The 15,919-nt window shown below is 40.3% G+C and overlaps 1 protein-coding gene across 1 annotated transcript; it reads left to right on the top strand.

The window, feature by feature from the left end:
• Nucleotides 1-1,931: 1,931 nt before the first annotated feature.
• LOC135468837 (zwei Ig domain protein zig-4-like) lies at nucleotides 1,932-12,355 on the top strand. The gene is made up of 8 exons (XM_064747287.1): nucleotides 1,932-2,187; nucleotides 5,988-6,024; nucleotides 8,361-8,521; nucleotides 9,434-9,632; nucleotides 9,891-9,959; nucleotides 10,370-10,530; nucleotides 11,017-11,136; nucleotides 11,614-12,355. The coding sequence occupies exons 1-8, from the start codon at nucleotides 2,110-2,112 to the stop codon at nucleotides 11,623-11,625; spliced, it is 837 nt and encodes a 278-aa protein (XP_064603357.1). The 5' UTR covers nucleotides 1,932-2,109; the 3' UTR covers nucleotides 11,626-12,355.
• Nucleotides 12,356-15,919: the final 3,564 nt, after the last annotated feature.

The following is a 15,919-nucleotide window of genomic DNA, read 5'->3' as shown; positions in this document are numbered from 1 at the left end:
TGCATATTTGGAGGCATGGGACTGTTTTTAACAATAGCATTATATGGTACACTCCAGTAAATATAAATGATTGTTTGAAAAATGACCCGGTGGTGGCATACGGAAAGCGACCTAACAACTCCTCTCGCTTGAGGCCACAGACACATCGCTCTCCATGCATGCGGTTGCCAAGAACCCGTTGTTCTATAATAGTACACCGTTTTACCACTTGCCTTATCCTTCTTACTCAGGCTTACCCTTTGACTGATATTCTATACCTCTATACTAGAGCCTTTCCGGGGTCATGGAGTTCATTTAACCCCTGAGGCTCGTTAGGCCCTCAGTGCCAACTGGCGGGCATTCTCATTGGCAGCCCTGGGTGCATTGAGTACATCGGTTCGTTCCCGTGACGTGGTGCACGCCTGTCGTGTTTCTGATAAGTGTCTTTGTGCTGATGCAATTTCTACCAGCTATCTCGCTACTTACTAAGTCATTGCAAGTATTCTGGACTTTCATCATCAGCCAAAATAAAGTAAAGAAACATATTTCACTGAGCGCAGGTGGGAGATGGATTTATAGACACAGTTTCCACTCCAGGAATGCATAGGTGGTCGACTGAAGGTGTGTATGTCACGCCCTGGCATAACACAAAGTCAACAGATGTTGAATAAATGAGGGGACTAAACAGGTAATGACCCTGAGCAGCATCTCCCATGGGCGCCATTCTCCTTCACTTGTCTCCCGTGCGATCAATAAGTTTGGCAGATTTGACTGTACTATGGCTGGTTGGTTTTCCCCATGCCGCTACCGTCGCCGATACCGTGGGTTGGCAAAATTCGGATAATCAGCTAATAACGCAGCGACGCACTACACAAACATTCGACTTAATCACCCTCGGGTGACGATCTCCAACGCGCACAAAACTGGACAAATATCGAATTTCAAGATCTAAGGAAATGTATTGGAAAATGTCTTTACTTCTCATCGCTTCCTGTTCTCCTTTATCTACATGGGTATTAAAGATTCAAAATTAGAGCTGTCGACGAATGAGGTGTTACAACCAGAATGGCGTCCCCTTGATACTGGTTTAATAAGTTTCCAGTAGGTGGCAGTATGTTCTGTAACAGATCATCCACTTTCGTCGTCCCATTTTGTCTGATCAAAACAACTTTCCTTTTCACCACAAATCAAATAAATGAGCTAAAAGCTTTCTTGACAACTACAAACGTCCCAACAAGATTCGGGGATGATTAAATGTGTGTTTATTTGATAATCCAAGAAAATAAACGATTAGACTGAATTCAACTTATAGATAGGTTGATAAGAAAAAAGAAGGAACTAAAAAGGAGGAAAAAGGGTAAAATTAAAATATAAATACATTAATGAGCAAAATAAAACTTTTTGTAGGGATTTTCATTCATTAAAACACTGAATATCCCCAGCCATTTGTTTATTTATTTATTTGATTGCTGTTTTATGCCGTCCCATCTATTAATAACGAGATAGTGGACGTGTTATATGGCATCACTCTCCACAGCCTGGCGCTGATAACTAATTATCATGCTTTATACAAGCAGTTTGTGTCGGCAGTGTGAAGATAACAGGTTCTTATGTATCACTGACATCTGCTCGTGGGTCATATGTCAGTGGTGTAATCCTAATTCAGGATTATTTCCAAGCTGTCTATAGTGATCAGCTCACTGGCCATCCGCAATACGAAATCCTCCTGCAGTTTCCAACAGGTTGACGACGACGGAGCCATGTTACAATAGAGCCGAGTCACGATTACAAGATTGGACAGGCGATGGATTGATTTAATTGGTTTAGGGACTTCCTCGGAAGCACGTGTGGGCGACGTCACCGAATGGTATTCAGTGACGTTGCCACGGCTTCTATTTAAGCGGAGGAACGGGCTTTCTAGCCATATTTTAGTACACAGTTTTATGTGGGAAGGTGCAGGCTTGACAGAAAAGTAAGACTGACTAGGTTGGAGACATTTTCAGACGGCTACAAAAGTTGGAACTATACTCAAAGCTATCGCCTGAATCCCGCATCTTTTTGCAGTTTATCCCGAGGCCTTATTATTCAGATTGGATTTGGTGATTTTCTGGATATATATAACTGCAAGACATGCAACTGTTTGTGAAGGCTGCTAGCCTGGGACTATCGGTACTGCTCGTCTGTAGTACAGCTCTCGGCTATTATGAGGTAGGTTCCAGATTGCATCATCTTTTTATACACACAACTATTTACCTTTTTAGAAAAGAAAGGGACGTGATAAATATTTTTAAAAACTTTATTGGAAAGTTGTTGAAAGACAAAGTATGTATGTGAAGGATTCTGTCAAAATCTGTATTTAAATAAAAAATACTGTACCCGTAAAGATGTTCTAACGGTTGTATGTGTTGGGGGAAAACTCAGGGAAATGTATTAGTGGAACGCATCATTTATTATAATGTCAACTCTCTTAAATTGACTAGTGATATAAGGTTTAGGAACTGAGATAAAAATTAGAGCATGAAGTAAAACGGTCAGAGGGATTCCTCCGCAAGCATTAACTTTCCTTAATTACTAGGACTCATAGTGATTATCTTACACGTGGTATTACACAAATGCCAACATCCTTTGTCACCCAGTCTAGCAACGATATCAAGAGTTCGGTTCACAGTTTAGAACGGAAATGAAGGAACGGGGTGGAACAGAAGTGCGGCGTCCAGTCAAGAAAAAGGTCATCAGAATCTGGAAATGACGTCTTTTATAAAGCCATTTCAAGGGACATTTTCTTCCCTTTGTTACCGCGAGCTCGGCTACATTGTGATGTCGTACCGGCCGCGTGGCACCAGATTTAACCTCGACAATAACGTCTCGTCTCATCAACAATATTGCTGTGCATATGTTCAAGTATGGTCTGACTGCTTTCCTACAGCTCTGAAACACGTACACTATAGCCGATCCCACCCAAACTAGTACAAATATTCTCAGAAAGCTCCAGACAACTATTGAAATATCATAGGTTTTGCAAAATATTAATTATGACTCTATCATGATACGGCACCATACTGGCTTCGACAACCTAAACAAACTGACATACCAGGCGGATATAAATTTTATTAACATTTCGCAATCGCAACCTCATGCAACTCGCAGTGCGTTTTCACATCTGTACGTGTCGTCCGTGCAAAGATACACACATTTGTCTCAGGTGTGACATTACAACAATTCTTAATTATTCAGGATCTCAGTTCAGCCTACTTACGGTATTTGCGGTAGAATATGAACATTCGAAGGTTTTTAATCAGTATTAAACCGTTCCGCAACTATGCGAAACGTAGTGCTGCTCAACTCACTCCGAACTAGGTGCGGTTATAAAATACGAATTAGTGCCTCAGGCTTAAGGGGGCAGCTCTGATTATAGAAATTTGAATCTGTAACTGTAAGCACACCTGATCCTGGTTTTTGATTCCGTGTCCTGACAGGTCTGGGGCTCTCGTGAGCCGTTATAATGAATAAGAGATCATGCTCCATCATTACTTTCTCTCCTCCCTCTATACTATACACCTGCGCTATATAAGCCATTTCGTAACAAATCCCAGTTACGGCATTTCCAGACACTTGCTTAAAACGGCAACCATGAAAATCCGCTCTATCCTTGGTGTGTGATTAAAAGAATCTAGGGGTGCCATAAACTGCAATCTCAGTGTATAGATAACAGCCTTTGATCCACGTACGAGTGATGCACACAAATTCTACTGATTGCCTGTACCGCTGTGCCGATGGACTTTTTTCTTAAAGGAAAAAGTACGACGTTAAACCCAACACTCACTCACTCACTCTTGGAGAAAAATTTGTAAGCACGCCTGATGGGAACAGTTAGTGTACCACTTAACTATTGTATTCAGTGAATAGCTGTCTGGCACGAAATTAAGGGATGGTTCAGTGGAAAAAGGAGTTCTCCCCTGAGTCTGCTGTATGGTGTCGGTTCATGTTCTGTCTTGAGTTGTGGTAAAAATGAGCGTAGTTTAGATGAGATTAGGTCGTGTATCCCCGGAGATGTCTGATAGTGATACCTAGTGTAAGATTATAACAATTCTGTGCCAGGCCTTCTGTAAGTGTCAGACACTCCTAACTTCTTATGCAGATTTCGGCTTCCCGCCGGGGGTAATCCAGTCGGTTGTCACAATCAGGGTTCTGCGCACCCCAGACTGTCCTCGCTCAGAGCTGTTAGATTGTCCATGGGCTGGGACGAAGACTTAAATAAATATGTGTATTCACCGAAACTCACCCGAAACCATATCCACAAATGGAGTGAACTATTGGCACTATTAACGATGCGCTGTTTCAGACTACGTGTATTTTTTTGACTGAGAAACAAAAGTTGATTGGTGAAGCACTTGATATTAACTGACAGAATACTTGGTAATATGCAGCAATAGCAGCACGAACTGGAAGAGAATGTTAAAACAAATGCAGGCATCCACAGATAATAAAAAAAGTTGTGTGAAATGTTAACAAAGATAAAATACTTCTTGAATTAGATTGTTAATTTGTTACCAAATGTTCCGTCTTTCGTTTTCAATGGAAATACTAATCCTGCATTTGCTAAATAGCTATTTATAAATGCTTGATGAATAATGGGCGCAGATCCCCAGAGATACTCCTTCGTTTATGCGACAGTAACCCCGAGGTGTAAAAGTGTGCCACTTATTAACTGTGAGGGCATGATGTGTGCAAATCAACCATTACTCCCGGAGGGAATCATCCAATGCCATTGCCCAGATGAGCGGTCCTGTATTTGCAAGCGGAATGTCTGATTTTTATCATCGTGCGAGGATATTTGCCGGCGCAGATTGCCCAGCTCGTTAGTTCTGGTTTGTAACCATTTATCATGGGCTGGTTGACAAGTTGGATCAAACATGATGAGGGTCACTAGGGGAGAGTTCGGTTATAAATAGTCACGGGTGGCCCATTGGGCTTGCCGCCAAGTCGGTCACTGGGTGCCCCATTATAGAGGCCTGCGGTTTTCCTCTTTAGTCGCTTGGTTATGCCGCTCTGTATACAGAGATACAGATCTGACCTACCGAATTATTCTCCTTTCTCAGCAACTGTTTACATCAGCTTCTTAGTTTGTAAACTCAGATTAGCTGCCAACATTACGTGGCCTGTCTGGGTCTGTCTGGCCCAGTAAAGAACCAATCGCAGTTCTCCCTAATATCCAGAGACTATAATTTCCTGCTCCAGTAAAGTCAAGTCAGTCTCTTTCTTGCCAAAATGCAAATGTTTGTAAATTTTAAAAACCAGAGCTGTGGCTCACATCAAAACAAATTATTCCAAGGTCATCTTGATCGTAAGGGTTCGAGTTTAAAGTATGTATATAAATACAACTGAAAGAGAAATTGGACTCTGGACTGTGTTAAACATATATAGGCATAAACTTGGATTTGTTCCCAAAGAGATTGTATTCAATCTTCCATCCGTCTGATGGATTCCTCCCCTACCCCCAAATCCCCCCTCCTCTTCCCCCCAAACAAAATTCCATGTTTACAACATGTTTATATTATGCCGATTTCAAATGTTTCCCGTTTGTGATCATAGATCATTTCCACCATGCACAATAACAACTGCTGATTAAACTTATTTTTTTTAATAGCGGCTTCAACATAAAAACATGAAATAACTTCAGGCCAAAGGCCTGGCTGCCTAGCTGCGTAATAACACTGAATTAAAATCAAACTATATAAGTATATAAGTGAGCGACGTTTAACGGGATGAAATACGGCGTTCACGTATGACATATTTACTTATTTAGCAGAATTATGGTGGTAGGAAACCGGGCAGAGCTCGGGGGATACCCACGACCATCCGCAGTTTGTTGACAGACCTTCGTTCACGTACGAAGACAAATTCGATATGTAAGAAATGCATAGAGGGTATATTCTATATTCCTGTATAAATGCTCTTGTATAATGCCAAACAACTTTAATAATGCCCTTGCTATCTTCTTCTTTCAGTCACACCGCAATTTCCCAAGTAAACGCGGATTCTCAAGTGAGTATAGATTTGTTTCGTCCCCATAGCATCTTGACAGCATGAAGTGTTAGTCCAAGTATGAAAATCTTTGCAAAAAACTATGAAAATCTATGAAAAAGACTTTGCCGTAAGTGCACTTTTACGATTGCGCATTTGGATAGAACATATTTTTATAGAGCTTTATACCAGTGAATGACTTGGTTTGGCTTGCTGGTTTTTAGAATCATACTTTAATAGCAGAATGTTTCGAAATTGCTTCATTTTAAAATAAAATGGCATAACCTAGAGATGGGAATGGTATTCGGTGTTTACAATTTTTAAAAATCTGAAATGTACGTTGAGTTGTTTAAAAGCTTACAATACACGATCTCATTGATATTTATATCTTTGGGCTTTAACGCCTTCCTCAGGAATATTATTTTACACGTCGATGATTATGCAGGGTAAAGGTAACCCGGTACACATTGGGAAAAGCCGTCTCTCTGTGCAACCTCTGAGGACCAAGATGGCGACTTGTAGATTATACAAACTGCCAAATAGAGCAGTTATGTTACAAAATAAACCCCTCACTCGCAGCTTGTGTAACCCAAGACAACGAAATAGAGTTAAACTTCTCCAGTGTAAATTTATCACTTCTCCGCATTATTACATAGCTGCATTGCCGCATAGCCATCTCCCAGAACTGTCACGATGCCAAACCTATGTAGTGTAAAAATCATCATCTCTCGACACTGTGACTGAATGAATTATCACTACATCACACCCTTCTAATGGCATTGCAACAACTATTACCAACTGTAGCCTCATATATTCGTCTGAATGAATTATCACCGCATTACACTCTTCTAGCTGCAGTGTCACACTGGTCTTCTACTGAATTGTCACAATATCAGACTCGATCCTGTGGTGTCATATTAAAATAGCACTTAAGTGTCACGCCGTCAAATTCTGCATGCATGTAGTATCATATCAACATTTACTCTGAGTTATCACACTGTCAAAGCTCGGTAGTGTAGCCTCATTATTTCACTGAAATGTCACACCGTCAGATTCTGCATACATGTAGTATCATATCAACAATTAATCTGAGTTATCACACTGTCAAAGCTCGGTAGTGTAGCCTCATCATTTCACTGAAATGTCACACCGTCAGAGTCTGCATGCATGTAGTATCATATCAGCATTTACTCTGAGTTATCACACTGTCAAAGCTCGGTAGTGTAGCCTCATCATTTCACTGAAATGTCACACCGTCAGATTCTGCATGCATGTAGTATCATATCAACATTTACTCTGAGTTATCACACTGTCAAAGCTCGGTAGTGTAGCCTCATCATTTCACTGAAATGTCACACCGTCAGAGTCTGCATGCATGTAGTATCATATCAACATTTACTCTGAGTTATCACACTGTCAAAGCTCGGTAGTGTAGCCTCATCATTTCACTGAAATGTCACACCGTCAGATTCTGCATACATGTAGTATCATATCAACATTTACTCTGAGTTATCATACTGTCAAAGCTCGGTAGTGTAGCCTCATCATTTCACTGAAATGTCACACCGTCAGAGTCTGCATGCATGTAGTATCATATCAACATTCCTCTGAGTTATCACACTGTCAAAACTCGATAGTGTAGCCTCATCATTTTACTGAAATGTCACAGTCTCAGAGCCTCTGACTGTGCATGCAGTGTCACATTAGCATTCCACCAAATGCTCACGTCGTGTACCATCATCATTCCAGAGACCAGTTAGATACGTTCACGAACGTGTACAATGATTCTGAATTTCTTTTCAAACATACTCATCATGTGGAATCATATTTGTGAGGCTGTACAGAGAGCCAAGGACATGTTAGCCAACCAACACAGTTCAGTGTCTCAAAACTGACTGGCATGCTTAATCTGTTTTTCACACTTCAAAGCTCTTGGCAATCTGCAATCTATCTGAGAACGACGATCAGCGACGACTAGGTCTCGCTGTGGCAACTAATCGGTTTGGACAGACTTAGAATACAGCGTGTCTAAGCGTTTAACTCTTCCAGCTACTGTCTGAGTTGTCGCCAGGAAAGCAGTTATCACCTTTGGGGTAAGGACATAGTGTTGTCTGGGATAACGCTACAGGGCATTGCTGCTACCCACTTGGGAAAGGATTAGACTTGTTAATATGAGTCATCTATCTTTAGAATGCCACTTTGGGATGAGTGCACAGTTGCTCTTTGCAGAGGTTTAAACCTTGGTCTTCAAAGGTAAGGGAAATGGTTTAAGTTACAGAATAGGGCAGAGTCCCCTAAGTTCTCGGCTCTGATGGTTGTCAGGTCAATAATCACCATCTATCATATGCGTTTTTCAGAATCCATTCCGTCCAAGAAGGGAAATCTGTTCTTCAAAGACGAAGCCCCACCGCCCGTGACTGTAGCGCCCAGTCACGAGGGTGTGACATTCGAGTGTGAGGCGGGCGGTTCACCACAGCCCACCATCCATTGGCTGAAGGACGGAGAGAGAATTGAACAGGTTAGCACAAGCTATCTGGAGTTTCTTTTGTTAAATCACTTGGAAAACCATACTCACCGTGCACGAGAAAAACGAGACAAAATACTGAAGAGAAAATTAATTGTTAAAGGAAGACGCATATGTATTTGTGTACATAAATGGTGTACACGCTAAGTATTTTGTTCGTTTTTAAAAATAATTTTACTAGAACTTGAGGAGCGGGCCACGGCCACGTGGTTAGGGTCTTTTAAATCCGGCTGTCACTGCTTGTGGGGCCTTTGTAACAATAAGCATCTACGACGCACGTATTTGAACATTTGCACAGTTTTGTGGTCGACGAAGACTACATGATGTCCATCAATATGGTGTGCATATATGGGAAAGTTCGTGTGTAGCTTGCCAAATGTCGGTGGTTTACTCTAGGCACAACTAACCGCTTTTATTTAAGTTAAATATTTTTGGGGTGTTCAACGCCATACTCAAAAATGTTCATTTATTTTATTTGATCTGTGTTTTACTCCCTACTTTATCTCGCTTATACGACGGCGACTAACATTGTGGTGGGGGAAATTTACGACCATCCGCAGGTTACTGACGGACCTTCCCACCAACGACCTAAGCGGAAACCAGCTTGGGTTGGACTTATACAAACAGCGACCACATTTTCGAGAGGCTTCTGGGTCATTGCGTCGTGCTGGCGTGCTAAACCTCTCGGCCATGGAGGCCCTAATAGAAAAAAGAAAAAAAAATAAGTAAAATAGCCCACAAAAGAACTTCGCCCGATGATTGTCTTCTTACCAAGACATGGATGAAATTGTGCAATGTGGGATGAAGCCATAATTATTACTTTCTTTTTTTAAATAATTTAATATTATTATTATTTCAAAACAATATTATGACAGAATCCTTATGCAGACATTTTGGTTTTAACAGGGTGTGTTCGACAACAGTATTGAGGAAGAAACTTCGTTTGAAGACAAAACAGATAAGAGAGGTCAGAGGTTACTGCGCTTGGGTTCCACTAAAGGCAAGCTCTTCCTGGATTGTCTAGGGCAGGAAAGTGAGGGCACATACTCGTGCGTGGCTGAGACACCGTACAAGCGGATTTCACGTTCTTCCGAACTGCAAATAGGTATGGAAACTTTCAGTTTAAATTACCTGTATTTGCCTTCCATCCATTATTATCCTAGGCTTGTTTCGATGTTGACCAAAATGACAAGCCAACCTGTTTGGAATGTTTCCTTTTAATCAGATTCCAAATACCTTCTCTGAAATTATATACTGTTTTTTTTTAAATTTTATTTTGAAAGTTTTTATTTTTCCCTGTAAAATTTAAATGGAAACCTCACGTAGAACCCAAAATCCATGTATGTACATTTCTATCCGCTAGATAACGTTGCCAACACACTGCCCATGGGAATTGACACTCAGCGATGCTTAGTTAAGAGGTCAATGAAAGGTAAATATATGTTTTACTTCATGTTAAATAAAGTTTCAACAGTCTTGTGAAATAATATCATATTTTCACACTTATAATTATGTATTCACAAGTTGATAAATGCATTGCCTTCGTTTCGCGTTTTCCTCATATGTATAAGCTTCAGAAAGCATATATTACTAAAAGGATATTTTTTATATTAAACACCTTTGAACACTTTCTATACAGACCTGAATGATCTGAATGTCAATTTAAACAAAAAGAGTTAATTAATGTGAGAAAACTAATGTCAGTCTAACGTGACACTATTGGAGGGCAAAGCTGAAAAGTGAAAGACTCCAGAATTTACCCCGAAATCAGAATATGATAAAACTATACAAACAGTGCAAGGTTTGAGCCCGTAGTGATAGGCGAATGTTTCTGTTTGGCAGATGGTGAACCAGCTCGGATCTACCTGTGGACTGCTAATCGTATCGAAATGGAAGGAGCAGATGTTCAGCTGTTTTGCCGTGCGACAGGCTACCCCAAACCAGTTATCACATGGGTTGACATAGAAGGCAATTTGGTGCAGAAAGGGGACGATCGCTACAAGGTTTGTCTTATTATGGTCCTTCAATAAGATAACTCTTTTTGACAGCTTTTCCACATTTGCCTTTGAATTAAAGATAAAATTTGAATTCTGGCTGCGAATATTGCTTTCTTTCTGTGTGTTAGCATCTTTTATCGATCTGTTTATTTGGTTGTGTTTTTATGCCGTACTCAAGAGCATTTCACTTAATATGGTGACAGGAAACCGGACAGAGCTCGTTGTTAACCCATCTTTTACTGATACCTTTTATATGTTAATAAGACTATACTCGTATATACTCGCTCATTATTAGACGATCGGGTGTTTTGGGGTTAAAGCTCCTTAAAGCGTTAAAGCAAGCTCGAATCCAACTCTTGTTGGTTTGGCTTTCGGTTTAAACCAGGAGGTATTTTATTTTTATTTTTGAGTAAAAAAAGTAATAACTATGGGGGGACCTTGAGAGGCTGAACAGCCGATGTCTTGAATTACACTGTGTGATTATTTTCACAGATCTTGAGCAACGGAGACCTCCTTATACATAAAATCAGCTGGAAGAAGAACCTTGGAGTGTACAACTGTATTGCCACAAATCCCACCGGGACGGACAAAACAGAGACTTTCTTATACCCCGTAAGTAACTACTTTTCTCTATTTACTCTGCAAAATAATTTTGTTGCATGGAACGCCCAGTTTTTCTTTCGGCCTACAATTTGTTGCGAAACTGTCGTAAAAGCTCCCGTATCTCTGATCCAAGTATGACCCATTAATCTGAGTTCTAAAACAGTGCTGTTACATACATGATTTTCACTATGTTTATACATGGAACTTAAAATTTAAATCCCGCATATTTATCGAGTAAAATCATGCTAATTTAACAATATAGATAGTAAAAAAAAACTGATATGCCTACACCTGCAGTGTGGAATTCATTTTGGATGGAGTGATAGTGTATTCCATTCAAATGAATGGAAATGAAGTCCTTATTACAAAGGCTAGTTATTACGTCAGCATTTTGGTGCTCATATTTTTTCTGACCCCAAAATGTCTGATGTTTACTAAGACAACATGCAAAATTTTTCATCAAATATATCCTTTTTTATCCTCCAGACAACACCTTAAGTGGGCAAAGAGATCACCAAAGGCTTCCCGCTTGGTTTTCCGAACCTCAGTTCAACGATTCCCTAAACTTCAAAGCAAAGGACGCGTGGATTGCACTTGGCGACCATAAAGGAACTGTAAAATATCCGACGAAGAAATCCAGCTGTGTCTGAAGGCTTGATCGGGGCCTAACAACAGTGGACCGACCGCCAGCAGATGTTGCCTGAAAACATTGTACATATCATCAAGGGTCGATGCATGTAATAATATTTGAATTTTTGGATCCGCTGTTCTTGCGAAAAATGCACAGCGAGAAATTCAATGGCAGTTGTTCACCAGACTGGAGCAAGGCATATAGGTGTCCATATTAGGAACGCTCTGCGTGTATGACTCTTGTCCAACCCAAAGGTTGCCCGGTGTTGCCCTCCTTGAAATTAACCATAAAAAATCTTCAATAAAATCGGATTTACCTCCTCTCTTTTCCTAGAAGGAGACTGATTATTCGTCGAATTCCATGTTCACAGTTCCCAGAATTGAGTGCTTCAGCCGAGAGGATCTTGTCCGGATTAATTCTACATTCTACGACACTATCTAAAACTTGGTTCTGTATATTTGCCGCCACCTTTGGTTCATTTATTGTTTAGTTTATGTAGTATTTATTACAGTTGACATTCATTTTATATTTATTTGTGTAAATTTAAATTATTTTATGAATAAAACAAATCTATTCATTCACGTTAGCATTTGAAAACAGGTGGTAATGCCTCAGGAATCTTTGTCTCTTTTCCATATTGTAAGCTTGCTTAATATGTTAAGAGCACTTCACGGTAATTTGTAGCCTTCACCTTAGCGACACTGATAGAAGAACACCTACACCCACAAAACGTCCACTTCTTAAAATAGTTCGGGCGGCAGAGAAAAACAAATCTTCATACTATGACGGCCTTAGAAGTTCAGAAAACCAATCCTTACTGGAAACAAGAAATATAAATTACAAAAGTAAACACCTATTTCTCATACCACGGGCGATGGGGGAGGGGGGGGGGGTGCTTCAGCAGAAGAAAAACACTACACCTATTGCATACCACTGCACATGCAGCAGAAAACCAAAAACTACATCTACGTCTTACATCTACGGCAGCATAGATAAAACACCACACATCTTCACCTCGGCGGGTTCAGCACAAGAACAAAGCAATACGCCTACGCCTTTCTACGGCGGTTTTGTATCACACTTTGTCAGACATCTATAAACCAGCAACCCATAAACAATTATCTGAATTTGCAGTTAGTAAATTTGACGGCAGATTTGAGTCCACGTGAAAGATAAAACTTGAATTATGGTTGCGAATATCGCTTTCTTTCTGTAGAAAACGTATATGGGAAAAGATATCTGTTTCTTCATCTGGCATCAAGAGAGACTCACAGGTCTGCAAATGTTTGCAGTCAAATGCATCGCAGTGCATTTCACTAAGCAAGAAACTTACTACACTGGTTCTTTGGAAACAAAGCTTGGAGGTTTGCTGTGCAGAAAATTGGTGGTACAGTACAGACCATTAAACGTCAAAGAAATGACCAATGTTGATTCCAGACAGAGATACAATGCATGAATTGTGGATATTTTATTGTTACTATATAGAATTAGCATTGTTTATCTATTTATTACTCATTCACTTATTGATTGGGGGCCTCCATGGCCGAGGTGGTTAACGTGTCAGCGCGGCCCAATGACCCTTGGCCTCTTACCAATCCGGTCGCTGTGAATCTTATTCAATATGGTAATGCGGTCGTTGTGAGTTCAACTCCAGTTCATGCTGGCTACCTCTCCGGGTGTACGCGGGAAGGTCTTCCAGCAGCCTGCGGATGGTCGACAATTTCATGGTATAGGATTCAATTTGGCTTAACCCGGTGAAAACCACAATGTATTTGAATTTAATGCCGCTAGTGCATATGGTGTTGTGCCTGAAATTCTCAACGAAATCTAGGCAACGAAAAGCCAGCAAGAAAGCCTTAAAACTAACATCTTAACAGCTAAGCCAGATAGTTGTCAATTAAATCCAACCACATGTTCGCTCTCAACAGCTTAATATAGCGAAGATTCGATATCTTGAAGTACACCGAAAGAGAGACAACCCTCTTTAGCTGAATGTATTATTAACTTGGAAGTTGACAGCGCTGGACGAAGCAGACAGCCGATGTAAATGGGCTTTTCACAGTCAATCATTTTCTTTACATCAGCGTTTTCTCAGGGCTTGGCAGTATCTCATGTCTTTCAACAGAGCCAGAGCTTCATCTGAATCATTCGATTATTAGCGGTTAAAAGTAAGTCCCATACATTTTGAAATTAAGGTATGAAATATATTAACTGTTCTTAAGATCCAATATTAAATTTGAAAGATCTAAATTTTTCCGAAATATTTTTTTATAATAGCCACAAAGTTCACTCAAGCTTGCTTAGGCTTCCATATATCTTAAGCTCGGCATACACGAGATCTTAAGCCCCAACTCAACTCAACCCAACTGTTGCGTCTGGACCTAAGCGCTAGTCAATGCGAAAAAAATTCAAAACGGTACTTTTTTACTTCCTGTTATATCCATTTGCGAGATTTCCCTCTCCGACGAAAGCCTAGAGACTTGCGAAGACAATAAAGTCAATAGTGCCATTTTAAGAGTTATGTACAAACGAATATATAGCCATACCAACACATACACTAATGAGACACAGTATTTCGCCATTATAACAAGAAAATTGGCAGCGAAAAAGAGGATTTAAAGATCTAACTGATGGATAGTACGCTAGCCTCTGGATACCACGCGTTTGTAGATGTACCGCAGAGTTAACGTAAGGCTGTTGAAGGGAATGATCTGATCGGCCTATAGAGGCACTCAGATATTTTTATATTTTGGCCTTTATAACTCTAGCGTGTGCCGAAAGGATTTCCATTTTACTTCATTTCTTTACTGTATTTAAATTCCTTAAGAACCAGTTTGCACCGGCAACATTTTCTGTATAGTTTAAAATTTAAAATCATCATGATATATTTAATCTAACATGTTTTTGTTAAGACTGGCAAATCGATAATGGTGATAAGGGCAATAACTACACTTTCTAAATTCAACTAGATTTTAGGTAATAAGTCATTTTGGGTGTTGGCCCCTAAAATATAAATTAGTTGGAAAGTTTGCATTGCATAAGAAAATTTTCACCATGTCCTATATGTCGAAATATAAGCAGGCCCTATGGAATTAAGAGCCGTTGCTGTAATAGGTTATACTGTGCGTTGAACTGTCGAAGGCCACCTTTAGAATAAACACTAACCAGTGATGAAATAAGTTCCATTTTTGGAATAAAAATTTCCACTTTGAAATAACCCTGCTGTCTACATTTTAAAAACCTGCGAGATCTCATCTAACATAGGCAAATTTATACCAGGGTGTGTACAAAAGCTCAAATATGAGGAATTACATCCAATTAGTTCGGGGGGGGGGGGGTGGTGCCCGTGGCCGAAGTGGTTAGTGCGACGCAACGACCCAGGAGCCTCTCACAAATGCGGTCGGTGTGAGTCCAATTCCAACTCTTGCTGGCTTTTTCTCCGGCCGAACGTGAGAAGGTCTGCCAACAACCTGCGGATAGTGGTGGGTTTCCTCCCACCATAATGCTGACCGCCGTCGTTTAAGTGAAATATTCTTGGGTGCAGCTTAAACCATCAATAAAATAAATAAATAAATAAATGAATAAAATTACTTATGACCACTTTGTGGGAAAACCCCTTTCATTAGACGATCTGAGAGAGAAGTGTATGTCGCGCACAAATATAATGACATTCAGAAATTTAAGCATAGACTTGAATGATCGTGAACGTTACCCAAAACCTCATCCAGACTGCATTTATAGACTCGTACATGTAAGACAGTGTATGCAATTGACCCAACATTTCAGCTTTTCAAAGGTTAGGGACGTCGACGGCAGATTGAGACTGTCACGACAATATGTCGTCCGCGTTGGCATATCAGCTTTAGCTATTTAAAGATGGCCTGTACTATCGTTTGTCTTTGTTTCTATGTATGTCTTTACATGCAACGCACGGATATTGCCTTCAGGTTTAAAATATGATTTCCAAGGCCATAGGTTTCCGATTTGACATGCTTCCTCCAAGCACGGATTCACTTTTAACGCCCCTTCAAAACCAAATGCCTTCAGATGTATCACATGCTTCTTTCACGTCTGTTGCATTCAGACTTAACGCGATTCTTCCATGATGTATAATGCCTTCAGATTTAACATACTTCTTTAGCGTCTGGTGCCTTCAGAGCC

The sequence above is a fragment of the Liolophura sinensis genome, chromosome 6 (assembly GCF_032854445.1).
Source record: "Liolophura sinensis isolate JHLJ2023 chromosome 6, CUHK_Ljap_v2, whole genome shotgun sequence".
Classification (NCBI taxonomy): Eukaryota; Metazoa; Mollusca; class Polyplacophora; order Chitonida; family Chitonidae; genus Liolophura; species Liolophura sinensis.
This window is presented reverse-complemented; position numbering and strand designations above follow the sequence as displayed.